Genomic DNA, 25510 nt, shown 5'->3' on the forward strand with positions numbered 1-25510 from the left:
GTCATCTTGCTCAGGTATCTGTTGATAACCTGAGCTCAGGTTTGTCTCACGTGGTTTGTACAACAAATCACTGGTTCCAAAGTCAATTCTCATGATCTCCAAGTGAGTTTCCTATTTCATAACTGCTAATTCTCTATAGACTATTTGTAAAAATACAGAAGTCTTGATATATGTAGTTTCTTTGCATCTGTTCCAAATGATTAAATCTCTACATGCTTGTAAGACCTATTATACAGCCTCCCCCATAACAACTCCCCTCCCCCCTAATTTTTAAAATGCTCATAGTATCCCTAGTAATTTCAAGTATTCTGACAGTGCCAGAGTAGGCAAAAGCTGCTTCAATTACAGCAGATTCTTTGGCACTACAAGCTATACCAGTGCAATAAAGTACTCTGAAACACATCAAACCATCAAAAGGTTCAAGTTGTACTATGTAGACATTAGTAATCCAGAAAGAAAGTGCACCATGAAAAAGTCAAAGCTAGATAGAAAAAATAGTAATAATTTTTCAACAAGTATCAATATATAAAGTGACAAGCCAGCAAGTACAAAATATCATCATTAACACTCCAGGAACTGTGACTAGCCATTATACAACACCAGTTAAACCTTCTGAAGTCTTCAGCATGCAAGAAATTTTCATTTTTCCTTGCCTAAGCAAGGAAGAAGTGTTTTGTTCACTGCTTAAAAACAAAAAAGTTTGTCTAAAATACCATCTCCAGAAAAGCACCTCTGTATTTCAGTTGAAAAATTCAGAAGTGACTGCTACTGTGAACTTGTTTGCTGCTAGTAAGAATAATCACTTAACTGTTCTAATATTAGTCACTTATTTTTAGCAGAGGGAAAGAGGAGTGCTAGAATGACTTACTAAGATGCATACCATAAGCATGCAGTAAGCAACAAATCACTGTTAAGAACCATTAATTCTCATAAAATCTGCATAGTACCCAAAGCAGGTTAAAGAACACAGCTCTGAAACACCTGCTGAAATGCATCATCTACAGACCCAGTACGATGTTTGTTTTGAGCTCAGCTTCCCCAAGCACAAAAACTCAACCCTCAACCACGAAGTTACTGAAGCCAGCCAAACAAATTCGGATATACCTGAAGGGATAGATGCCTACTAACAGATTTACTACTGTGCTGCACACACCTCCTCTGCCTGAGGATTAGCAAACTGGCACAAAATGCTTCAACTTTTCTGAGTCTGGAACTCCATTACTACCACACTGAAAAGTCCATGAAAAAGGGGCGTCTGCTGTTTTGCTGAGGGTTTTTTTCAGGGATCTGTGTCTTTTTTCTCACCTTAAAGAGTCAGCATCATAAAATACGGAGTGACTGAATAAAAACTTCAACTGAACTCTTTCTTTAGCGTTAACACACAAACACCGTGTGTCCTTTGCACCATGAAGTCTCAAACTGCTGAAGCAGCCCAAGATAAAAACGGAGTCAAAGTAGCCCAGGACACAGAAGTCGAGACAAGTCTTCCGAAGGACATCCCGCGTCACGATACTTTAATGCACCGGACGATTGCAACAACACTTCGGATTGCTCAGGGAGCAAGCTTTAATCTAGGCCCTACCCCAAAAACTGGCGTTTTTACTGAAAACGAAGCGGCTCCAGCGATCAGCTCAGAAATGCCAAATCCCTGCTCGCCTTGCACCGTGATTCGAGATCTCCTCCCACCCTCCCTCCCTCCCGAGCGCGGTGACACGGGCAGGAGGTGACCGGGGCGAGCAGCACGCCAGCCACTAACCCAGACCCCCGGTGCACGGCAGGCAGGGGCGGGATGACAGCCCCACGCCCTCCTCCCCCTCCTCCCCCCACCCCTCCGACTCATCCAGCCGCCGGCCCCAGGACGGCTCAGGGCGCGGGTATCGTCCCGCCTCCGCCCGCTTGCGGCGGAAGGGACGGGGAGGACGAAACGGTGGCGACGCGCTGCCGAGCCCCGCAGACGGAACTCGCCCCGGAGCTCCCGACTCGGGTAGGGAAGACGGAGCGCGGCGGCCCCCGGGGGAGCAGCGGGCAGGCGGGTGGCGGGCGGGCTCCCTCCTTCCCGCCCTCGCCCGGCCGGGGGCGACACCAACCCTTCCCGGCCCCCCATACGAGTGAGGGGGGCTCGCCCGGCCTGCTCGGCGGGCCCTAGACAAAGGAAGGAAACAGGGACGAACCGGGATGAGAAGGCGGCGGCGGCAGCCCCGACTCCCACCCGGGTGAGCGCGGCCACCGCATCCTTATTCGCTCAGCCGGAGCCAACTCCGGCAGCGGCCGAAGTAACCTGCGCCGCGGGTCGGAGGGCACCGAGCGAGGCCGGCGTGCGAGGAAAGCGGCGGCGGAAAGAAGAGAGAGAGGAGCGGGGCCGGTGGCTCACCAGGATCCGCTTGAAGAGGTTGCTCTCCTTGGGCGGCAGCGGCACGGACGGCATGGTGCGGGCGGCCCCAGGGCAGGCACAGCGGGAGCGGAGGGAGGCACACTGGAGGGTGGGGGCGGCCCGGGAGAGGCGGCCGGGCGGCTGTCGGTATGAGGGAGGGGAGTGGAAGGGGAAAGAGGGAAGGAAAAGCCCGAACTCCGCGGGGCAGCGGCGGCGCGACTCCTGCCCGAACGGCGGCGGCGGCGACTCTTTAACTCATTGGCCTGCACCGCCCTCCCCGCCGGCTCCCTCCGACGCTGCGGCTCCTCTGCGCAGCTGCCGGGGAGGCCTCGCCGCCCGCCTGACGCTGCAAAATGGCAGCCGGGGTCCCCTCCGCGCAGGCGCACCGCCGCCGGGCGGCCACCTCCCCCCTCGCATACGGGCTCCCCCCCGCTCCGCGTCCAGACGGGACGTGGGGGATCTTCCGCGCCGGCCTCCCGTTTATCATCCTCTCTCTCCGCCCGGCTTAAGGGGCGGTTCCGTTGTTTGTGAGCTGCAGCAGTCCCCGTCCGGCGGCACCGATGGGAGTTACCTGCGGTGTGAAGCTGGCGGCGGGGGTCCCTGAGGAGGGGAGCCCTGAGGGGCTGGGGTGGTGAGGGGGAAGCCCTCGGTCAACGCCCCGAAGGGAGGAGAGGGAAGGGGGCTCACACCCGCCCAGGTTGTCAATATTTCCCGCTTGCCCGAGGACCGAATCGCGAAGGGCTGTGGAAACGGGTGTGGAGGGTTTTGCAGCGTTTGGCCTCTCCCGGCCGTGTCTGGGAGGGCAGAAAATCTCCTTTGTGTGCTTGCTGCCCCGCTTCTCTGCCCCTATAACCTCGTTCCAGTGGCCGCCGTCCCAGCAGCTCGCTTGAACTGGTATTTTGGGAGAGCCGGGCTGCCTGAAAGCCTGGGAGGTATTGTTCGGAGAGAGCAAAGTCTGTTAACTGCAGAGCTTTTGCTGTGTCCTGGCTGGTATTTAAGGAAAAAACAGCGAACTTAGCAGCCAGACTTTTAGCAAAGGGGAGTGGGGGGATGGCATCTCTTGCATTAATGCATTTTTCAGCAGTTGGTTTTATAAAACTTCCCAGCGCTATCGTGGACGCTTAGAACAGTGAAGCATTTATTCATGGCTTGGCTCCTTTGTCGAAGGAGGTTTGAAGTCTTTTGAAATTATTTTTTTCTTGTTATTTCCAGAAATCTTTCTTAAATTAATCTTTTTAAAAACTTGAAAAGAACAACAAAAACTCAACCAGAAACACTAAAACCACATATCTCCAGGGCATTTACTTAGAAGGAAAGATAGTTAAACTGTCAAGGCTGAACAAATTGAAAAGACTATCTTACAGGGGAAAAAAAAATAGGTAGCTTCAATTAAAATCTGTTTACTTAATTACCCTTTACAAATATTAATGATATTTTGATATGGTTTAAAAGGATATTAAAGGGACATTAAAAGGATATTGCAGTAAAAAATACGGTCATCCACTTACTGTCCCAGACAATGAACATGATACATAATTACAGTCAAGCAAGTGTGTGGGAAATGTTACATAACAAGAGCAAATTTGAAAAGCTGTGCACTTAATGTATTTCATTTGGTTACACATAAAGTAGATGTTGACTGTGTGACTGAGGATCCTAAGCAGCATGTCTTTGACTTGTCCCAAGCCTTGCTGAAATTGATGGACAGGATAACTACTTATCTTTCATTCCAAAGAGCAACAAAAGAGTGGACTGCTTGTTGGGAGAGAATGGACTATTTATTGGAAGAGAATAACCAGGATGATGGCCTAATTTGGGGACCAAAAAAAAAAAAAAAGCAGTAGACTGTGGAAACCTTCTGAGATGACAATAGCAAAGGTGAGGAGAATATCAAGGAAGCATATGGTTTCCTAGTTCATAGATGAGCACCTGTTTATGGCTGTTATTTTTGAGGGTGGTAGTTGTTTTCAGCATTTTTTTTTGTTAATCTGTTTTAGATGAATGGTCTGTACTTATAGAAGGAATATCTTTATTTTGATTGGTTTTCTTTTTTGTTGTTGTTGTTCTGGCATGCTTCTAATGATGTCAGTCACCTTATAGCAGCAGTATGTGCATTTTCCATGTGCTGTACCCAATTGACTGTTCTTTCTGCTATATGGTATGGTACTGCTGTATTCAGTGTCTGATTTTTTTCAAAGCAGTAGTGTTGACAGGGATGGCCAACTTGACTTAGCTCTGCTGCATCATTTCCAGACCCTGTTTACCATAGCATGTATTCAGCACTTTTTTATAACTTTCTGAAGCCTTGACTTTATGAACTCTAGTTTTCTGTTTTACTAGAAGGCATGTTATGCCTCCAGCATATGAGTGAGTTGCATCTCCAAGGTGGTGTGACAAATACTGTGCTAGATGAACCTTTGTCCTGAAGCAAAAAGGATGTTTTTGATGGCTAAAGGTCTCTGTTTAGTGCCAGTCCAAATACTGGAAAGAACACTGTCTGGAAATAGTCAGATTGCAAATTAGAGGCAAGGGTTTGATTTGCATTTAGACACGGGTCTGTATTAAAGGAGCAAGAAAAGGACAGCAAAGAGGCAATAAAAGAAATGTTTGTAGAATAGCCGGGAGAGAATAAACAAAGAAACTGTCTTTGGGGGGAGGCAGAGCTCTAGTTAAAAGTGAGGTTTGGGAGCTCAGTCAAGAAAACTTCTTGTCATTTAATCCCACTGTGCTGGGCAAAACAAAGCTCTTTCTACAGGCTTTGTTAATAAACAGGGCCGTATTCAAGACGCGTATGGTTCTGTCACCAGTTCTTCCTTCAAACAGAAAGATTTCAGAAGTCTGTTGACAAAGTGTTTGGGTCGAAAAGGAGAAGCAACATTAAAGTTATTTATACATTATAACAACCCGTGCTTTGGCAGTGTGTTTAACTTTTACTCTGTGACCTGTCAACATTAGTTGGTACCCCTAGAAGTTGTGGCACAAGTATTGCTAAACCCAGTTAGGGGCCCCTGCACAAAAAGGGCCTCCATGTGGGCAGGAACCCTCCTCCAGGCCAAGCACAAGGCCCGGAGCCTGTTTTCTCTGAGGGGCCATTTCATTGCCTCTGGTTTCTAAGCCAGTGGGCAGTTTAGTATTGCTGGATTTTAATGTATAGGACAGCCATGTTTAGGATTGCTGGATTTTAATGTATAGGACAGACATGTCGCTGTATTTCTGCTGTCACTCGTCCCTTCTGTACCTGATGTGCACATACGCTGCTGGTGTGGCTGAGTGGTGAGCTCACCCTACCCTCAGCACCATCCATCCCGGAACCCCAGGGCCTCAACAATTCCATAGGCAGCTGCTTCAGCCACGCAGGTTTTAAGGCACCAAAGCAAACTACGAGGGAGGCAGAAGGACAGATGGTGACAGGATTTCCCGTACTTGATACTCAGTTCCCACATTGCATTATAAAAGCATGTAGTAAATATGGGGAAAGACTGTCTGATATATATTTTGACTACGAGATGCACCAACTGTGTCCTGTGGTTGATGTTCTATCTGGAAGCCCTGCTGATGGCTCAGAGTCCAGCCCTTGTCTTGGCCATGTGGTGACTGTGTGGTCTGCTGTCTAGTAGGAAGAGCTAAGAATATGTTAATAGTCTCTATTTTCACACTTAGAGTTAAGATAAAGAACTCGCCACCAAAGCATAATAAAAACTGAATCATGATGGCTTTTAATCAGGATTTTATGTTAGAACCATTACTGGCTGGAGTAGAAGCTGATTTGATTTTCCTTGGCCTACCCTCTTCTTTTCAAATCAGTTTTTAAGTGCATGGTCTGCTTACAGTTTTCATTTTCTTACTATCTTGTCGGATGTCCTCCCATAAATTACCTTCCCAAGATTTTAAAATATCAGATAGTTTATTTAGAGCCCAAATTCAAGGATAATTTTACTACAGCCTTTCACTGAGGTTTTAAATCATAGCAGAGGAGTGTAGAGTGGTGGGGACTGTGGATGATGGCGTAGCTCCTGAGGCAGGAACAGACTCAGGCCTGAGGAAGCACCCTTGAGGTTCCAGGGTGCTGCTTGCAGTGGCCCATTTGTAGACTGGATCAGTGCTGGGGTGGGTCCCATTCTCTAGAAGAGCTTTTCAGTCCATCTGCTTTGCCTTCTGTCCCAGGGCACTGAGCAGAGTCAGAACCAATCTTCAGATCTAAATGACAGTTGTCACGGATATGCTGATGAAGTTTAAGTCAAATCATCTCAATCAGTCTCATTTTTGGTCTTTTGGCATATTTACCTCACCAAACCCCGCTGATGTTAGATGTGCCAAATGCTGAATTTTAACCTTTTTTTAGTTTTGTTGAATGACTGTAGCTGGGACAGAAGGAACTCAGACCCCAGTGGGTCTTAAAGCATTTCCAGCAGAGCGGGTTTTGCTCAAACATAGAAGTGAGGAAAGTTACTAGAATAAAGGAGACTTAAGAATAAAAGAGTTTTCAGCCCAAGTGGTGCAACTAAGGGAAACGTAAAACAACCTCAAGTAGCAGAATTTTCATCTTAAATGCTTGAGTATTTTTTCCTCCTATAGCATATATAGCAAAGAGTAAGTTAACAGAATTATTGTGTGATTATAGGTATAAAAAAGATTGTTACTTAAGTGTTATTAAAATGTAAATATAGTTAGGGAGGCAGTTGTATAATCTGTTTAATATGAAACTGCATATATGTAGTGTGTTTTAAACTTACCTTATTAGGAAGCTGTGGCCTATCAATGCAATGCTCATCTGAAGGGTCATGATGATTAATATTTTATAGCTGCTTTGTCTTTAGTAGCACACTAATAATTCATTTTATATGTAATTGAATAGCGAGCTTTGACGTAAGGTGGCGCTTAACCACGTTTTATACAAACTTATCCGAAATTAACCTTTGAATAACCAGATTTAAAACTACGTGTATGTTCAGCCCATGTTTTGGAACAACACACAGAAACGTGCAGCTTAGAAGTTGGAAACGGAGGTGAATTTTCTGTCTCCTGAAGCTTTGCTGCAGTCAGTGTTGTAACCGTGCAGCCCTGCAGGAAGATCCCCAAAACTAAGACCTATTTTAAGCTCGCGTTCCCCATTTAAAAAAATTGTTATTATTTTTCAGAAATCTCATTTCCAGGCTTGTGCTTCACAAAGCAAAGCCAACCCTGCCTTGGCTGACCGCGTTGCCCAAGAGCCCAGGTGCGGGCACCCCCCCCTGCCCTCCCAGCGGGTCTGTGCCGAGGCAGGCCGGGAAACGCGTGTTTCGGCAGGAATTCTGGGACTGGGAGTTTTTCCGCTCTCCTTCCCGTCTGCCATGGCCTTGTCCGCGGAGGCAGGATCAGTCCAGCCCCGGAGGGTGAGTGCTAAAGCCTCCTCCGTGCCTGCGGGGGAGCGGAGCCTCCCTCGCCCCTCACACCCGCACCCACACCCCCGCCGCCTCCGCCTGCTCCGCAGCCCCTCAGCCCCCTCATCCCGACCTTCCCCGCCGCCCCCCCCAACCCTCCCAGTGGGGGTGGGCTGCCCGGGTGAGTTGGTTTGGGAAGGTGGGGAAGGGTCGGGGTATCCGTGGTGGGAGCAGGGGTGTGCGGAGGGTGAGGGCCGCGGCCTGGAGCGGTTCTTCTGGCAGCGGGCATGGCCCGTGCCTGCTGAGCCGCCTTAGGGGGCTGAGTTGGGCTGCACCTTTGGGCTGTTAGGAATTAATTTCTAAAGCTTTTTTAGGTGGTCGCAACGCTGGTAGACTATTTCTTGTCTGGAGGTTTTGGTTTTTGTTTTGTTTTGAATATCTAAATAACAAAAGTCAAGTTATGCTGTAATTAAACAGTTACCGTCGTCGTGCTTGCTTACTGGTTATGATATGTGATGTGCACAGGGTAATGTCACGTTAGAAAGTTATTAAAATTTCCAGGTAATCTACTGCTCATATCTTTGCAAAAAGTTTTATGTGTGCTTATTTCTGCACAGGTGTAATGCAGCAACATCTTACTGAAAAGGAGGTAACTTTTTTACTTGGCATAGTAAAGTTTTGAAATTTTTCACTTCATTCAAGGTCATTGTTGTGCCATTACTTGGGTTTTTGTAGTCTTTTTAAACCAAAAATTTTATTTCTGAGTGCTCAGGCAGAATTATATTACAAATCTGATACTATTTGAGTACATTGTTTCTTAGCTACAGTGGTAAAAATGAGATAGGTGGCTATGATTAATATGTATTTCACTCTCTACAACTACCTGAAAGGAGGGGGTAGCCAGGGGGGGTTGGTCTCTTTTCCCAGGCAACTCTCAGCAAGACAAGAGGGCACGGTCTCAAGTTGTGCCAGGGGAGGTTTAGGTTGGACATTAGAAAGAATTTCTTTACTGAGAGGGTGATCAGGCATTGGAATGGGCTTCCCCAGGAAGTGGTGGATTCTCCATCCCTGGAGATATTTAAAAAGAGACTGGATGTGGCACTCAGTGCCATGGTCTGGGAACTGCAGCGGGAGTGGATCAAGGGTTGGACTTGATGATCTCTGAGGTCCCTTCCAACCCAGCCAATTCTATGATTCTGTTAATGAATTAGTTAATATAAAATACAACATAACATTAATGTTTAAAAAATGAGTTAATGGTGGTTAGCACTTAACAAAATTACAGCAATGGGCTATGCTGATCTGAAGCATCTCCAGTATCATCATCAGAATTAGGTCTTTCAGAACTAAGGGTAAGCATGCCTCTGAGCATCCAAGTCCAGGACTGTAGATGCTGAGGTGGATGTAGATGTTGTAGATGCTCTTGCTGTGTTCCTGGTGAAGGGAACATGTTTCCTCTGTTAAAGCTGGTTCCAGTTGCTAGAGCAATCCATAAGGGGTATCTTTGGCTTTCTGTGAATTAAAGCACTCCTGAAGTTATCACTGTGGGTTTGATAGCACGTCCTGGCTGGGGAATCTGGGAAAGGTGCACAAGTACAATAAAGGTACTCCCTGCTTTCTATAGATAGATAGTAAAATAGACATCCAGGAAAGCAAGAAACACAGTACTTCTGGGTTTACTGCATATTGCACTTTTTAATTTTTGACAAATGGATGAAAGTAAATAATATCTGAGGATAATGGGTGAATCGAGTAGCTAGAATGGCATAGTAATTTGTTAATAAAATGCCTTAAGATACACAGAAGGTCTTGTCAAGATGGGTAAAAAAAGAATTGTCTCAGAAAACTGGAGATCCTGTTGCAAAAATGTCACACTCTCATTTTCTCTGAATCCACTTTTTTTCTGTAAAAATCAGGCAGATGGGATTGTGGCACTGGCAGAGATATTAAGGAGTGCTTCTTTATTTGTTAAAGTATTCCTAAAATATGATTTTAATTCAGTCCTCTTGGTAGATTCTTGCACTCCAATATAATTTTTAAAGTGCAGTAAGAATTTATAGCATAGTTAGTGCTGTATAGCAACGTCAGTGATGTCAAATAAGGGGTGAAAGATCTTTCCTAGAGCCAGTGTCATGCTAAGGAGACCCATGTCCTGCCAAAGTGTAGGCCAAGTGTCTCAGATAAATGTGGGGATTGTACTTCAGAGCTTCTCCTTCCCTTTTTGGGTAGAAAAGGTTTATAGCACTTGTATGTAGACATGTAATGGGAGGCATATACAGGGGACATAAAGCACTGCACCCTTGTCTGACATTTCACATACGTGGGTGAGTAATTTCCTGCAAGTGTATTGACTGTCTGCTCAATTTGCAAGGTTAGCTCAATGTCCTCCTGCCAAAGTTATAGCTTTTTATGGTAATGGGTGTAATTTTACACATTCATTCAGCACATTTCATACATTCTCTATATACAATTCTTCACCTTTAGCATAGATTTGTCTTCCCTAAGCAACATTTTTATTTCTTCAGTAAATGGTTATTTTTTTCCAGTTAGATGTATGGCAAGTTGAAGCTGTTTTCTGTAAAGCAGCATCTGCAGTAGCATTTCCACAGCATAAATAAACTGTGAGAAGGTGAAGGAACAGACCTTTTCTTACCCTCAGTCAGAACAATGGTGCTGGTATGAATATCTGGTTTAAACCAGGACTAAAAGAGGAATGACAGTTTTGTTTTGTTTGTGTTGGTGTAATCAAGAACATGATTTGGGCCTGATAGAGTTCTTGGGGTTTTTTTGTTGTTTGGTTTGATGTCTGTTTGTTTGTTTGTTTTAATAGAATGCTCTCCCTTTTCCAGATAATAACAGTGGCACATGTACTGTCTACATTTAATTTCAGGTGGTGGAAAAATCAGAAACAAAATGAAACCTTTCCAAAGCATCTGTCTGTTTAAGAGCCTGCTTGCTAATTGCTGTCACAGTCAACTTCACAGCCATCTTCTCACTCCTGTTGCAAAGAAGATGGGTTATGTGGTGGGCCTGCCCAGCTGTGGATTTTGGAGGCCAAAATCTTTACTGGACACAGCAAGATTCACTCTTTCTTTTACCAGTCAGCATAGAAAAAAACATCAGGATTCTCGAGCATTGTGGAAACACGAGCCTGTGCAGAAGTATCTGGAGACTCTAAGCAAGGAATACCAGCAGGTCAGTCATCTGTTAAATGCTGACTCAATAAATGACTTTGAGCAAAGAACCCTGAAGAGAAGATGTGCTGATCTGGCCCCCATTGCAGCTGCATTTCAAGAAATCAAAGAGGCTGAAAGGGAAGTTGAGGAGATAGAAGCTATGTGTAGAGGTAAGGAGAAAATGTGTTTCAAAACAGTAGCTTTGCTTGTGATAAACTTCATTGCTCAGCCTTTGAGGAAAGCTTTTCAATAAATCAAGACAGCCCTGCAACATTGTCTGGTCCTGCCTGATCCTGGGATCTTGCCTGCTGCCTGGGCTTTGTGCATCCAGGCATCTGCTTCCTTTTTTTCATCTCACCTCACGTCAGAAAAGAAGACTCCGTAGCCTCTCTAGGCAGTCTGTTCCAGTGCTCCAGAACCCTCACAGTAAAGAAGTTTCCCCTCATGCTGAGGTGGATTTTCCTACGTTCTTCCTATGTTCTATGTGCTTCCTATATCCTAGCTTAAACCCATTATTCCTTTTCCTATTACTGGGCACCACTGTAAAGAGATTGGCCTCATCCTCTTGGTACACACCCCTCAGGTATTTGTAGACATCAATAAGATCCCCTGTCAGCCTTCTTTTCTCAAGGCTGAACAGCCCCAGTTCTCTCAGTCTTTCCTTGTAGGAAACATTGATCCTTGATCATCCTCTTAGCTCTCTGTTGGACTCTCTCCAGTAGATCCCTGTCTCTCTTGAACTGGGGAGCTGAAAACTGGGTACTGTATTCCAGGTGTGGTCTTACCAGGGCAGAGTAGAGGGGGAGGAGAACCTCCCTAGATCTGCTGGACACACTTTTCCTGATGTACCCTAGGATGTACCCCATTTCCTGGTGTACCACTGGCCCTCTTGGGCACAAGGGCACATTATTGACCCATGGAGGATTTACTGTTCACTAGGACCCCAGGGTCTTTCTCCATGGAGCTGCTTTCCAGCAGGACAACCCACTAATCTGTACTGGTGGTTGGTGTTATTCCTACCCAGATGCAGGACTCTGCACTTATTGAACTTCATGAGGTTGACCTTTTCCCAGCTCTCCAGCCTGTCCAGATCTCCTTGGATAACAGCACAGCCCTCTGGTATCAGCCACCCCTCCCAGCTCCAAATCATCAGAGAACTTGCTGAGGGTACACTCCATCCCTTCATCCAGGTCATTGGTTAAGATATTTAACAAAACTGGACCCAGTTCTGATCTCTGGGTAACACCACTGGCCACAGGCCTCCAACTTGACTCTGTGCCACTGATCACAACCTTCTGAACTCTGTTGTTGATCCAGTTATCAGTCCACCTCACAGTCTGATTGCCTGTCCCATATTTCCTGAGTTTTCTTATTAGGATATTATGGGAGACCATGTCAAAAGCTTTACTGAAGTCAAGGTATATGACATCTATTTCCCTCCCTTCATCTACTTACTTGTTCATGCCTTTGTAGAAGGACACCAGGTTAGCCAAGCAAGATTTCCACTTAGGAAATACATGTTGGCTACTCCTGATAACCTTCTTTTCTTTCAAGTGGTTAGAGAGTGCCTCCAGAAGGAGCTGCTCCATCACCATTCCAGGGATGGAATTGAGGCTGCCTGGTCTGTGGTCAGTCTCACAGGGAGTGAAAGAGTTTACAAAATAAATGATGGTACAACACTTTGAGAAAAAAAACCCACCATTATCAGATGTGTGAGGACATGCACACAGGAGGAGGCAAAAAATGTCATTCATTCTGCAACATTAATAGGTATTAAAGCAAAAGAGGGACACGTTGGCCTGGAGAGAGTGGGGCTTACATTAAAGAAATGAAGGAAGGGAAAAGCAAAGAGTGGGAGAAATGGGTAGCCAGTGGTGTAAATGGAGAAGGATGATAAAGTTCATGGTGTTTTTCAGAGAGAGGGGCAAGGATTGTTGACAAAACAGTAAAAGCCATGTTGAAATAAAGCTGGTGAAAATGTAACTTGTTTAGAAAGGTGGAAAACATTTACATTACTTAGTTTTTAGAATAAATAGATGTTTGGGCTTTTAGAAAAAAATGGTGGTTATTGAAAATGTTTGAATCCCCATCACTCTCAAGTTCCCACCACTAGAGAAAGAGGAAAAGGAGGGAAGATCAGGAGGGAGAAAAAATCAACACTGAAAGAGAAATGTTCTTGGAAGGATTAGAAAGTATTAAGAAAACACTGGAAAATTCTTACTTCAACATGAAGAGGCTATTTTCAGATCCAAGTAAATATAATGAAGAAGTTTTCTAATTCCATAAATTATGATCTGGATGAATGGAATGAGTTCTAGTTAAGAGAAAAGAAAAAAAATTGAAAGAAAACAACAGCCAAGAAGTTAATTAATGAAGCCAGATGATTCCATCTGTACTGTTTATCATGTGGCCAAGTTAAAACACAGATGTTCCCTTCATTTGACTGCTCTTTGTTTTCTATTTAGCTCTCTAGCTGACCTTCTTCTCTGTGGTACCTGAATTCCTCACAGTTGCTATAGGATTTTATATTTGCAACATTAATTGAAGCAGGAAAATATTATTTCCCAGTTTGCCAGTGGTAATGTGAATCACGGGGTGGATTAAGTGGTTTCCTAAAGGTCAGGTTTGCAGGGAGCTAGGAATGGGATCCCAGTCCTTTGAACCTCAAGCCCCATTGGTCACTACCAGACCATTCTTTCATGTTATTTGATAGAATGTTAATTCTTTCATGTTAATTTGATAGAAACTAATCAATAATGATGCTTTTTGGGCCAGCTGGAAGCCTTTGATTTAGTATGGGCTTTGAGCTGGCATTGTTACATTAAGGTAGGAAAGTTTATACATTTTTTTCCGTTATGCACAGGAGATGAAAGGTTCAAGTGTTGATCTGACATCTTTTATTTAAGGCAAAAAAGACCCAGAGCATAAATGAAATGTGATACAGAGGAGCTGCTGCTGTCCTTGCCCATTGTAGAAAGCTGGGTGACATCCTGACCCAGTTAGGTCTTAAGGCTCCACGTGCCCAGAGATGCAGAGCCTCCTGTCCTTGTGAGTGCCTTTGAGATACCTGATTTCTGCTGTGGAATCCAGAGCTCAGGTCATGCAAGGCAAGGAAATGCATTCAGCTGTGGAGTGTCTGCTTTTATTCTGCATCCTGAGGCAAACCTACAGTTTCCACACTGGCCAGAAGGCATAAGACTTTCCCTTTCTCTTCCCACCCACCCCTCATTTGTGCTTCTGGCTGTAAATTAAATCTAGTTCAGCATGACATAATAAAATACATGCACTTTACTTAACCTGACCTGTTTTTTTCTTTCAATGAGTTGAATTGGTTTACTTTCTGATGAGATATGTGACAAAATCAGTCCTCAGCTGGTATAACAGTGGAAACTGTGGGAAGAAAGAAAAAAGAGAGGGTCCTCCCTGTTTTGGCAGTTACAGGTATTCCACTTGGCTCCAGTTGTCTTCCAGCTTTCTACTTGGTCTATAACCTAATGCTAACTGATCAGCATCTTGAGTTATTGTAAGCTGGAGCCTCCATAGCATAAAAGGCTTGGAGCTTCTGTTAGCTTTTCCTGAGAATGTTTCCTAGTTTGGTAGTAGGCTCTAAAATGTGAGGAGAAGCAGTCTAATCACAGAATAGTTGAATAATTTAGTTTGAAGAGGATCTCTGAAGGTCATTTGGTCTAATGTCCTACTCAAAGCAGGACCAGTTACAGCAGGTTGCCCAGGGCCTTGTCCAGTTGAGTTTGGAATACATCAAAGGACAGAGATCCTACAACCTCTCTGAGCCCCTGTTCCAGTGACTGATCACCCTTAGGGTGAAAATAGTTTTCCTAATATCTAATCAGTATTTCCCATATTCTAGTTGATGACTCATTTAATCATGATACACAGAATCTGTCTCCATCTTCTTGGTATCTTTCTGTTAGGTGTACACAGCAATAAAACCTCTCCCTCCCCTCCCCCTTTTCTTAGTGCTGAAAAAACACTTTTCTCATCCTTTTCTCATACATCCTTTGAGCCTGCACTTGAACATCCTGGTGGTTCTCAATTAGACATTCTGCAGTATTTCCATGCCTTCTTGTACTGGGAGCTCAGAATTGGATATGCTACTCCAGATTGTGATCTTATGTGCTGAAGAGAGAGACCCTAAGCAAAGCAAAGCAAGTTGAAGTGAGGTCTCCCACACCCTTGATGATGATGAAGGGTTGGACTTGATGATCTCAGGTCCCTTCCAACCCAGCCAGTTCTATGATTCTATGACTTGCATCCATAACTCTCCCATCTCAGTGATCTCCTGAATAACAGGAGACAGAAAGTTAGAAACCTCACTGTTATTCTCATACCATTGTTTGTAGTGGTCACCTTAATGAGATGCCTACAAATTGTTGGATATATGGGTGTTTCTGGGCAAGTCTGGAAACAAAATGTTTCGTTGCATGAAAACCAGTAATGAGGAAAACTGAGGCACTTCTTGTCTGCAGGCATGTTTTGACCTATTTTGTCAAATCTGTTTGTGGATTTACCCCTCGTCTGTCAATCTGTGACATAAGCATCAGTGTAACTGAGAGTGAGTAACTGTGAGGTGGGACTGGCATCTGTATGATGCAGGCTCTGAGTCAAAAGGAATACTGTGAGGTAAGATATTCACTACTCTTTCCAGCACACCTGTAAAATATGCTCACTTAGTTAGCAATACACATCCTGGCTTGGGCTGCTCTTACTTGATATTTCATGCTGATGAAATGCAACTGCATGTTTTTATGTCTTTGGCCAGCTGTGTTGCACTTTGCTCTAAGCTAGGTGAGACTGGCTAACATCTGTTCCTCTTCTTATGATTTAGAGCTAGACAGCAGAGATGAGAAACAGCTTCTAGAGCTTGCCTTAGAAGAGAAGGAAACCCTGGATATAAAAATCAATATGTTGTGCAGAAAGGTGAGCCTGAGGTAAAATTCTATGACTTTGTAAATAAAGTTGTCAGAAAAATGCTCTTTTGTGATCTTACCAAGAGATTCAAGTGGTTGCATTTAATACAACAAAAGTCCAGCTTCTCTCTTCTCCCTGAAAAGAAGTGGCAACAGCAATTATTAGTAAGCTTCTTACTTAGAAGCTTATTATTTTAGTAATTTTTTGCTTGCTTGCTTGTCTGTCTGCAGATGCTGAAGGGGATTTAAAAAAATGGTGAGCTGGTGTTTTTGAGACCTGACATGACATCCTAGGAAGTGTTTGTGGCAGCAGACCATGTATTCTTGAAAGATTTTTGATTGGAACTTGCAGTCATTCATTTTTCCTTCAGCTGACAGCACTCCATGAGTGGGGAAAATAATTATAAGCAGAGAGGCTGAACCAGTTCAGTGGAAAGCTCCATGTTTGGGTTCATTTCTGTGTTCAGACTGAGATAATGTGCAGTAGGACTTCCTGAAAAATGAGATTACTGGAAAGATAGGCTGGGTTGTAGCCAATACTTTGTGTTCATTGGTAGTTGGGGCTGGAGTGGATGGCTTGGCACCTGCCTTTGTGGGGTGAAATTTTCAGCTAGCTTTACAGTGGATGCACCACTGAATCCCACTTCCACTCCAACTGCACTGAGTTGCAGCAGCTATTGGACAGTTTTTAGTCCTGTTTACAAGTTTGCCAAAATAAATTAATGGGTGTGTGCACTTAAGCTGTGGGAATTATGAAGGTTGGCTGTAAATTTGATTAAGAGGACGTCAAGAGTCATGGAGGAGATAATGACCTTTTTTTTTTTTTTTTTTTTTCAGCTTTTCCAGCTTCTAGTGCCAAAGGAAAAATATGATGGAAATAATGTCATATTGGAAGTGACAGCTGGCAGAACAACTGGAGGTCAGCAAAGTCCCCACAGTAAAGAGTACTTTAAACCTCCATCCAACTTCATTAAACCTCTTATGGGTTATCCTTAATGCCTTTTTATACTTTAATGGCATGAAGTAGTACTTTCTGAAGAAGAGTATCAATCTAATGACTGCAGATAAATCTAAAAACTGCTGGGGCACCATTTTGTGAACAGCTGTTGATGTTGTAGTGCCTTTATATTTTTAGGAGACATCTGCCAACAGTTCACTCAAGAAATGTTTGAGATGTACCAGAACTATGCAGAGTACAAACGTTGGACCTTCGATATTGTCAATTACACTCCTGCTGAGATAGGTACAGTGGTTCCTCAGGCATTCAGCCAAGATGATGAAATTAAAAGCTGTGAAACTGTGCCATGTTTGTCACACATTCCTTGCCTCTCTAGGTGGGCTGCATCATGCCTCTGCTCATATTTCGGGAGATGATGTCTACAGGCATCTGAAATACGAAGGAGGGACCCACCGAGTCCAGAGGATCCCTGAGACTGGGCTCTCATCAAGAATGCAGCGTATTCACACTGGGACAATGTCAGTTATTGTCCTCCCTCAGCCAGAGGAGGTAACCCAGCAGTGAGTCAGGGCAGTGAGGCAGTGTATCCCTGCTCACTCATTTTGCTATTGGAATAGGTGTTATTTAAAATCACGTTAGTGTTTGGGGATTTTTTTTGATAACCGAGTGCTTTCTGCAAGTCCCAGCAAGTAAACCACAAGCTCTCTGACTCTGGAAGGGGATGGTCCTTAGCTTTGTACCTTACATGTTTAAATGTGTAATTGGAAGCAGGATTGCAGAGATTTCCTTCTGCCTGAAATGGCCTGTAAATCAGTGATTGTCTCAATGAGTATTCCAGCCCCAACACTCACGAAGCTGCCTGCTATGAGTAAGCCAATTTTATATTACATAATGTATTAAGACAGGGAATATATCCAAGAAGATATTCAGTGTTGCATATTAATGCCATTCTGCTGATCCCTTTGATATATTTTTTTTTCATTTAAATTAGTGGTGTCCTTCTCTGTTAAATGGCAGTCTGCTTTGAATTTGAATGACTGGGTGTATTGGCTAGTCTATGACATCTCAGTAATCCTGGTGGTTCTCACTTAAATTAGCAATTCACACACAAAATAAGCAAAATCAGATCATGTAGCCTTTCCCTGCACATTCTCCTGCTTCCTTGAAATGCTTTTCTTGTAACATTAATCAGATCTAAGTGTTCCTTTCCCATCCACTGACCTCAGATTATGGTCCAGGTCATCGTGGACTCAGATTTCCAATGATCTTGCAGATCTTACTGAGATCTGGGTGCACTCAGTTTTTCCTCAGATTGTTTTAAGGACTGTTGCAAGAATCAGGCTTGACTCATGAACAGGATTGTTTCTTGCACTGCTGTTTAGAAGTAGGTTTTTATTATTTGCTTATTCCTTAGTTTCCCTGCCAAAGCTAGTGGTTTTACAAGAAGGTGATGATTTTGGTTTTTTCCAAGCACACACACACACCTTGTTTTGTGAAGGACCCAGAGTAAGAGTTTGAAAGAAGAAGTGAAATATTTAAAGCATCACTTGCTTTGCAGAGATACTTGACATTGCATTTTTGAGAGTATCATAATTATAGCTTACTCAGGAATGGTTGTAAAGGAACAATTTTTTGACAAGTGGTTTGGGTTTCTTCTCTTTTTTTTTTTTTTGCACTGAGTATCATTGAAAATATTTTTTTTTCATCCAAATATTTTTAGAGTGAATAGACAGTTGTTATTTTCTTTGGTTCTAGGTTGATATTAAAGTGGATCCCAAAGATTTGCGTATAGACACATTCAGGGCCAAAGGAGCAGGAGGGCAACATGTTAACAAAACTGATAGTGCTGTGAGAATTGTACATCTCCCCACAGGTAAGTCTGTCTGTATTTTGTACTTTCTAATCACCTTGAACCTGTATCCTGAAGAGAAAGCTTGTGATCCTCCAAGTTGTGTCTTAGAGTAAGTTTGCAGGGTTGGACCTTATACCAGAAAAAGGAAGCAGCCCTTTCTTTTTCTGTCTTGTATCAAGTCAGTGTGTGAGAAAAGGGATATGTGACATAATGGTCAGCATGGCTTGTGTCTGTTTTGTGTTCAGAGGGAATGCCTAATGAATACACTGTCTTTGAAGGACAAGAAAAGAACAAATGGAGGTTGACAGGGATGGAAACTGTAAATAATTTGTGCTATGTGCTCTGTACCTTCAGGAATAATGGCCATTGGCAACTGAGGGTGTCCATTGCCTAGCTGGAACCTGTGTAGTTACAAGACTGAGGAAAAAAGGAGAGTTGAAAATATTAATTCAGTACTAGATAATGCTGTCAGATGTTGAATAGGACAGAAAATGTATACTGATGGGAAGGTAGTGCATATACTGGACCACTCTGAGGATTTTTGTTGAAATTCCGTGGGCTTCTGTTTGTCCAGATGCAGAATCTCTTTAGGCACAGGAAATTCCAGTAGTGAGTTGAAAACAGCTGTTTGCCATCTGCCTTTTTATCTCAGAAATCAAGCAAAAAGTAAAAATAAGTACTAAATTTCCCTTTAAGACTTTTAGTTTTCTTCTATTTCATAAAGTTCTAGACTCTCCAGTATCATTTAGACACCTTTGTTTACTAGAATAGTAAATCTTTCAGTCTTCAAGAGCTTATCTAGACTAAGACTTAAAAAACTTGTGTTACATTGTTTTAAACATTCTTCTGTAGACTGTGAAATTTACATTTTTAATATGTGAAAGCTAATTGGGTTGAACCCATTATCTGCAGGCCATGTTAGAAACTTGTTTGCCTCGTGAAATTTTAAAGTACTCCTGACGTTTCTGTAGCACTGAACAAAACCCCTTGTGCAGCTGTGAAGAGTTTAAAAACACACTAATAGTTCTGGCCAGCGTGTTTAAATTACTTTGTATCCCACAGCTGAAATGCCCTACAGACTCCACACTCTAGAAGGTTTCATTTGCCTAATGTGCTAGAATTAATTTAGCTTGTTTGTTCTTTGTTATAATGGGCTTTTGATGTGAGCTCTCTTGAATCCCCTCTGTAAAGGCCTCGCAGTTGAGTGCCAGCAGGAGCGATCACAGCAGCTGAACAAGGAGATGGCCCTGAGGACACTGAGAGCAAAGCTGTACCAGCAGATCATGGAAAAACAACTGAGTCAAGAGCAGAGTGCCAGGAAACTGCAGGTGAGAGAACGTGCTTGCTGAAATTTGGAGAGGGTGCTATGCTGTAGATTTGGTTCTGATCTTTTCTGATCTTTTTGAATGATAGGGCAAGTCAGAGTGTGTGTGTCTGTCTGTCTGTCTAACCAGGTGTGTTTATGGGGGCAGTGTTGTATTTTAAGATCTGTTACTTATCCCAGTTCAACTCCAGCATAGATTTCTCAGGCAATGAAAAAGAGACATCAGCTGTAGCTGGAAAGAAAAGTGTAAAGACTGTAACTGGTGCTATCCAAAAGGCAATGCTCAAGATGATGTATTGAATCCCCTTATTAGGGCCAGAGTTACACAGAACAACAGTAGAAAGTTATTTTCCATGGAAACTGGGATCAGAAGCTCTCAAAGTTGTATTCTAACCTGTTTTTAAACCAGAGTGTTTATAAGATAATGCAGAGCTCCTGAAAGAAACAGGTATATAAACAATATCCTGCAATTAGATAGCAGTTTATTTAGTATGTTTTAGGTAATCTTTTAAAGAAGAAATGCTTTTCTTTTGAAATGTGCTGTCATTCTTCTCCCATTCTTCGAGTATTTTCCCATTTGTGGTGTAAACTTCAGCAGTACTCAAGAGGAATAAAAATATTTCAGAACTGGAAAATTATTCAGTACTCCAGTTACCAGTTTAGCTATTTAATCTCTAATTTCAGGTTGCATATGCATCTGTTGTTCCTGCAGATTATTACCTTAGTCACTGTGAGCAGTGAGCCATTTATCTTTTGTTAATAATTTTATCTTGAGAGTCCTCAAAGCTGCATATAGGACCTAAATGTACACTTACCTGAATACTACAAGAGAATCAGGCAAAAGTAAATTACCTTTCCTAACGTGTCAAAACTTATTCAATAAATTTCTTGCTTGGAAATATATATATGTGGGTGCAGGTGAAATTTGCAAAAAAGGACACTGTTGGGGACACCCGTTTCTCTAACCAATTTTCACTATTCAATTCTGGAAACGCTTAACCAGACGGCAATGCTACGTTTGGTTTTAAAGCTTTTAAAAAGTATTTCTTGCACTCCTGCGCTTAACCACTAGAGGACTGCATTTCGCAGTCTCAGTTTGCTCCTCTTTCAGTGTTAATTTCTGACAGCCAAATGGTAGTGAAGCTGCTTTGCCACACCTTGACTGTGCTGCTGCTGTTATTAATGCTGCCTCCTCTCATTATCTTTTGTGGGAGCTACAGCCCCCCGAAAAAGAAAAACACAGACTTTTGAACTCTGGGCACGTACAGACACATCCCTTGCCAAACATGGCCAGAGTGACATTCCAGAGTTGGGTAGTTACAGAGTTACAGAGCTGGAACAGAAGTGTGCAGGAAGTGTGAAAACAGCCTGTGATACAAAATCACAAATAATACAGTTTAATAATGCCATAATAATAAAACCCACCACATATATGCTAAGTCATATACGGTCCTGAGCCTCCTGGAAGAGCTGCCCCACAGCTCTGGGGATGAGGCCATGGGTTTTGGGGTCCCTGGGTTCTGGGGGTCTCTCCATGGTGAAAGTTTTCCCACTCCCAGTTTGTCCATAGGCAAAGATGCAGATGTGGTACCCATCCAGGGCAGACTGGACCAGGAGGGAAACTTCCTGGAAAATTTCCTTCTGGGAAGCTCCTGGGGGAAAGACGCGGTCGAAACTGAAGTCGTAGCGGACGTCTCCGCGGCGTTCCCGCCCCATGTGGGAGGTTTAGGTTGGACATTAGAAAGAATTTCTTTACTGAGAGGGTGATCAGACATTGGAATGGGCTGCCCAGGGAAGTAGTGGATTCTCCATCCCTGGAGATATTTAAAAAGAGACTGGATGTGGCACTCAGTGCCATGGGCTGGTAACTGCAGCGGTAGTGGATCAAGGGTTGGACTTGATGATCTCTGAGGTCCCTTCCAACCCAGCCAATTCTATGATTCTATGATTCTTCACTCCTGCAGAGCACGAGGGTTTTGGGGTCCTGGGGGGGAAGTGGAGGTGACCCAGGGGCCTCTGAGCCCCCCCCTCCTCAGGCAGCACGGGGCGGACCCTGCAGAAAACCCGAATGTTGCCCTTGAACTCCATCAGGGCGTTGTGGAGGTTCCTCCTCTCCATCTCCAGGTGATGGATCCTCAGCCCCTGCAGCTCCAGGCTCTGCCCCTGCTGCCTCAGCTCCCTCTGAGCTCCCCCAGTGCCGCCTCCGTCTCACGCAGCCTCTCCTCCAGCTCCCTCTCTCTCCTCTCTCCTCTCTCCCTCCTCTTGCAGCCGCAGCTTCAGCTCCCTCAGCGCCTCCACCTCCGCCTTCCAGTGCCCCAACTCCTCCTGGCACCCCAGAAGTTGCTGGGACACCCCCCGTAGCTGCTCCTCCCTCTCCTGCAGCTCCTTCTCCAGGCTCTGCAGCCTCTCACGGAGGTCCTGGTCCTCCCCCTCCAGGATCCGATTCCGGTCCCGGACACCCCCCAGGACCCCGCTCAGCTCCTGGATTTGTCCCTTGAGGTCCCAAGGGGCGACATTTGGAGCGGGGGAGGGTGGAGGAAACGGGGGGGGGGCACCCGGCCGTGGGGTAGATGCTGTGGTGGCTGCTTTTCGGGGGGGTCCGGGCCTCGTTGCCGCCGCTACACTGAGAGCTTTCAGCGGTGCCCGAGCCCCTCCGGGAGCCCGGGAAGTGGCGGAGGCCGCGGGGCCGAGCCGGGAGCGTTTCTGCGTCGGCACCGCCGCCTCCTGCCCCGCCGCAGGGCGCTTAAGCCGGGCCCCGCGGGCCGGGATCTGGGAAAGCGGAGGTTTGGAAGGGTTGGGAGTAGCGGAGGAACCGCCGGGAGCGATCGCTCCGTCCCGGGACAGCGGAGCCGCGCCCGGCGCCGCCGCCATTTTCCCCGCTCCCCGCTTAAAGTTTGTTCTAGGTATGATGTTTTGGAATAGCAGTTGATTTATATATATATTTTTTTTTTAACATAATATAATAGGATTAATTAATTCCTTTTTTTTTTTTGGTTCTTTGCTGCAGTTGGGATCAAGAGCCCAGTCAGAGAGAATTCGTACTTACAACTTCACTCAGGACAGAGTCACTGACCACAGGATCTCATATGATGCACGCAACATCAAGGTAATGGTTCCTAGTGAGAGTCTTTAAATTTACATACTTAAATAACAAGAAAAAATTATCTTAGTGAAAACAATTCAATATATATCAAGAGGTCAGATAGCCAGTTTGCTCTGACAGAACATCATAAACTTAGTTTAAACTTTCTTTTCTGTCGTGTTGTGTGGCAGTGTTAAATGTGACTGGCCCAGGATATAACCCACTGGCCTATGTCTCTAATTTTCTTCTACTGTATGAGTGAAAAATGATCAAGCATGTGGTCCTTATCAGGGAACTCCATGAGTCCCTTGGCCAGACCAGACAAGTGAAATTTGAAATTCTTTAGGCTTAGCACAGGTGAAATAAAAACCTGACAAGGACTTTTTTCCTTAGTTAAGCCAAGTGTTTCCTCTGCCCCTTAATGCTGGAGAAGAGCTGCAGGATGAGAAAAACTTTTCTTTATGTTTGCTTTGTGTGAGAAAGCTAAAAGAAACCAAATCTTTTAAGATTATTTGATATTTTATTTCTCAGTGAATCTCTACGTATGGCTTGAATCTTATTTAATGAGGCTTATTTTACAGCTAAATTGATTTTTTTTTTATTAAATGAATGGAAAATGTTTAGAATTTGAGGACAAAATTTAGGGTGACCCTTCAAAATTTTGGCTAAGGTATCCAGTTTACTTTTAAGTATTTTATTGCTTAACTTTATCTTATTGCTATTGAAGAAGAAGCAACTCTTTTTGAACTGTACCCACAGATGTCCTAGGTAGCTTCAGAGAATGCAGGGCATGCTGAATATGGAGTGGTACATATTTCATGGAGTGGGGAATAGGTACACAAATCCCATGATGGAGGAGGATGGGAAGCAGTTCCATGACTATAAAAATGACTTTTGTTAGTCCACCTTTTTAGTTACTTAGGTTTGGGAACTTGTTACTTTTCTTGAGTGAAACTGGAATCGTAAATTGCCTAAAACAAGTTATTTAAGGTTTTCTTGTAAACAGACTTGGTTCTTGGCACAAACAGCAGTATTTGAATTAGATCCTTCAATCCTTGATTGATTTAATTTAAACCCATGGGTTACATGAGAGGATGTCAGAAAGGCACCAGTAGCTCCTTTTGCTGCTGCCAGAATTGATTTGCTTCTCCTGGGCAGTCAGCAGAAGTCACTCTGCTCTGCTCCACGCCATAAAGCTGAGCCAGTGGCTGCACCAAGATAAGACTCCAGGCAAAGTTCATTCCAGGAGCTCCTCAGGTGGGTAGTCAGTGTTTCAGAATAATATTGTTGGACAGCCAGTAATGCTTCTGTTGTTATTTTTTTCACAGGAAATTCTAAGTGGGAAAGAAGCGCTGGATAAGTTAATCAACAGACTACTGGAGTTTGCAGAGATAGAGGCTGTCACTGAATATCTAGAAAATTTGCAGGCTTTGGAAAGAGGAGGCTGCTGAAGACCCTGTGTAGAGTTAAAGCAGAACTGTGTTCAGTGGCAAAATGAGACAGATACATTTCTTATATGATAGACTGATTAAAATATATGCCTATATTTCTCTGTGTGTTATGCTACTCTTTTTTTTACATTTTGTTGCAAATGCATTGGATTTATTACAGCAGAAAAGAAGCAGCTTGGTACTGGGTGTACATATCTCCTGTGCTGGCAGCATGGCTCTGTTAAACCAGTGCTTCCCTGGGCCATATTGCAGCTGGAAGGATACAGAACCACAGTGATGGAGCAGAAGAAATAGCACAAAGTGCAAGTTCTGTTTTGGGCATGTGAGATGTTCCTCTCAAGGTGAAAGAACCTGAGCTTCCCAAACATAGTCTAGGGTCAGGTCTCATAAATACTTCTTATTTTTATCTATTGATTGGGTGAGCTTCCTAAATGTAGCCCTTTAAAAATAGTTCTTTCTTAAGATGTTTTGCTTTTCTTAGAGTAAACATACAGAACCAAGGGGAGTGATTTCAGGCAGGGGGGCAGAATCTTAAAAAAGAAGTGTGTCAGATTTCTTCCAGCCATTCTTCCAGTTTAGGGGTGGTCGGGACCACATGGGGTGGTAGAGTGTAAAAGTACCCATTCTGGTTTCAAATCAGGTTGATGGGATTCTGGAAGAAGTTTAGTAGTGGCAGCTCCCTTCTGCTTGGCAGAGAAACCAAGTTCATAGTGTAGGTACATTTTTGGCAAATCGGGTAGCTCTGGAATTCAGTTTTTTGCCTCGATGTCCTTGGGATTTTGTGCCTGTCTCTGAGGGTGGGCAGTGCAGGTAACTGTACAGCACACTCTGCATTAATAGGACTTCCATCCCTGCTCTCCCCCACAGCCATGTCGTGCAGTGTGCTGCACAGGCAGCCTGCAGCCATCCCCAGCACTCAGGAGTATTCACGTGCTTAAGGTGACACAGAAATCTGAGAGTGCTCTGCTGAATTGGGCTGATTTGCTGGATCCTGGTGTTCTCCACTGC

General features: G+C 44.1%; 3 protein-coding genes across 13 annotated transcripts in view; 1 reads left to right on the forward strand and 2 right to left on the reverse strand.

The window, feature by feature from the left end:
* Positions 1–2506, reverse strand: part of NAA16 (N-alpha-acetyltransferase 16, NatA auxiliary subunit) — a 67338-nt gene extending 64832 nt beyond the window's left edge. For all 3 annotated transcript variants that reach the window (XR_011725167.1, XR_011725168.1, XM_071740256.1), the window contains exon 1: positions 2372–2506. Coding sequence is in view for 1 of the 3 variants with exons in the window: in XM_071740256.1 (XP_071596357.1) it covers positions 2372–2425 (54 nt within the window). In the remaining 2 variants the exon portion in view is untranslated. The remainder of the gene's footprint in view (positions 1–2371) is intronic.
* Positions 1775–24597, forward strand: MTRF1 (mitochondrial translation release factor 1). Of its 9 annotated transcripts, none has more exons than XM_071740268.1 (11): positions 1775–1984; positions 7525–7912; positions 10622–11077; positions 15754–15845; positions 16673–16754; positions 16971–17078; positions 17170–17342; positions 18549–18666; positions 19837–19973; positions 22977–23075; positions 24380–24597. In XM_071740268.1, exons 1-11 carry the CDS (start codon positions 1790–1792, stop codon positions 24500–24502), a joined length of 1971 nt encoding a protein of 656 aa, XP_071596369.1. In that variant the 5' UTR covers positions 1775–1789; the 3' UTR covers positions 24503–24597. The 9 variants fall into 9 exon arrangements, with proteins under 9 accessions (XP_071596369.1, XP_071596398.1, XP_071596426.1 ...); XM_071740281.1 differs by lacking the exon at positions 1775–1984 and adding an exon at positions 1991–2426; XM_071740273.1 differs by lacking the exon at positions 1775–1984 and adding an exon at positions 3389–4249.
* LOC139791747 (kinesin-like protein KIFC1) lies at positions 21410–22846 on the reverse strand. Its single transcript, XM_071734348.1, is given in 3 exon segments — positions 21410–21692; positions 21919–21955; positions 21958–22846. Coding segments are annotated over 3 exon segments (1203 nt in total). The 5' UTR covers positions 22841–22846.
* Positions 24598–25510: the final 913 nt, after the last annotated feature.

This window comes from Heliangelus exortis, chromosome 1 (assembly GCF_036169615.1).
Source record: "Heliangelus exortis chromosome 1, bHelExo1.hap1, whole genome shotgun sequence".
In the NCBI taxonomy this organism is placed as follows: domain Eukaryota; kingdom Metazoa; phylum Chordata; class Aves; order Apodiformes; family Trochilidae; genus Heliangelus; species Heliangelus exortis.

Bases quoted from the DNA above. Each gene is read 5' to 3' on its own strand.
- MTRF1 (XM_071740268.1), top strand. From the start codon at position 1,790: ATGACAGCCCCACGCCCTCCTCCCCCTCCTCCCCCCACCCCTCCGACT. The intron at 15,846-16,672 runs GTGAGCCTGAGG...TTTTTTTTTCAG, and splicing joins TCAATATGTTGTGCAGAAAG to CTTTTCCAGCTTCTAGTGCC. The intron at 17,079-17,169 runs GTACAGTGGTTC...TTGCCTCTCTAG, and splicing joins TTACACTCCTGCTGAGATAG to GTGGGCTGCATCATGCCTCT.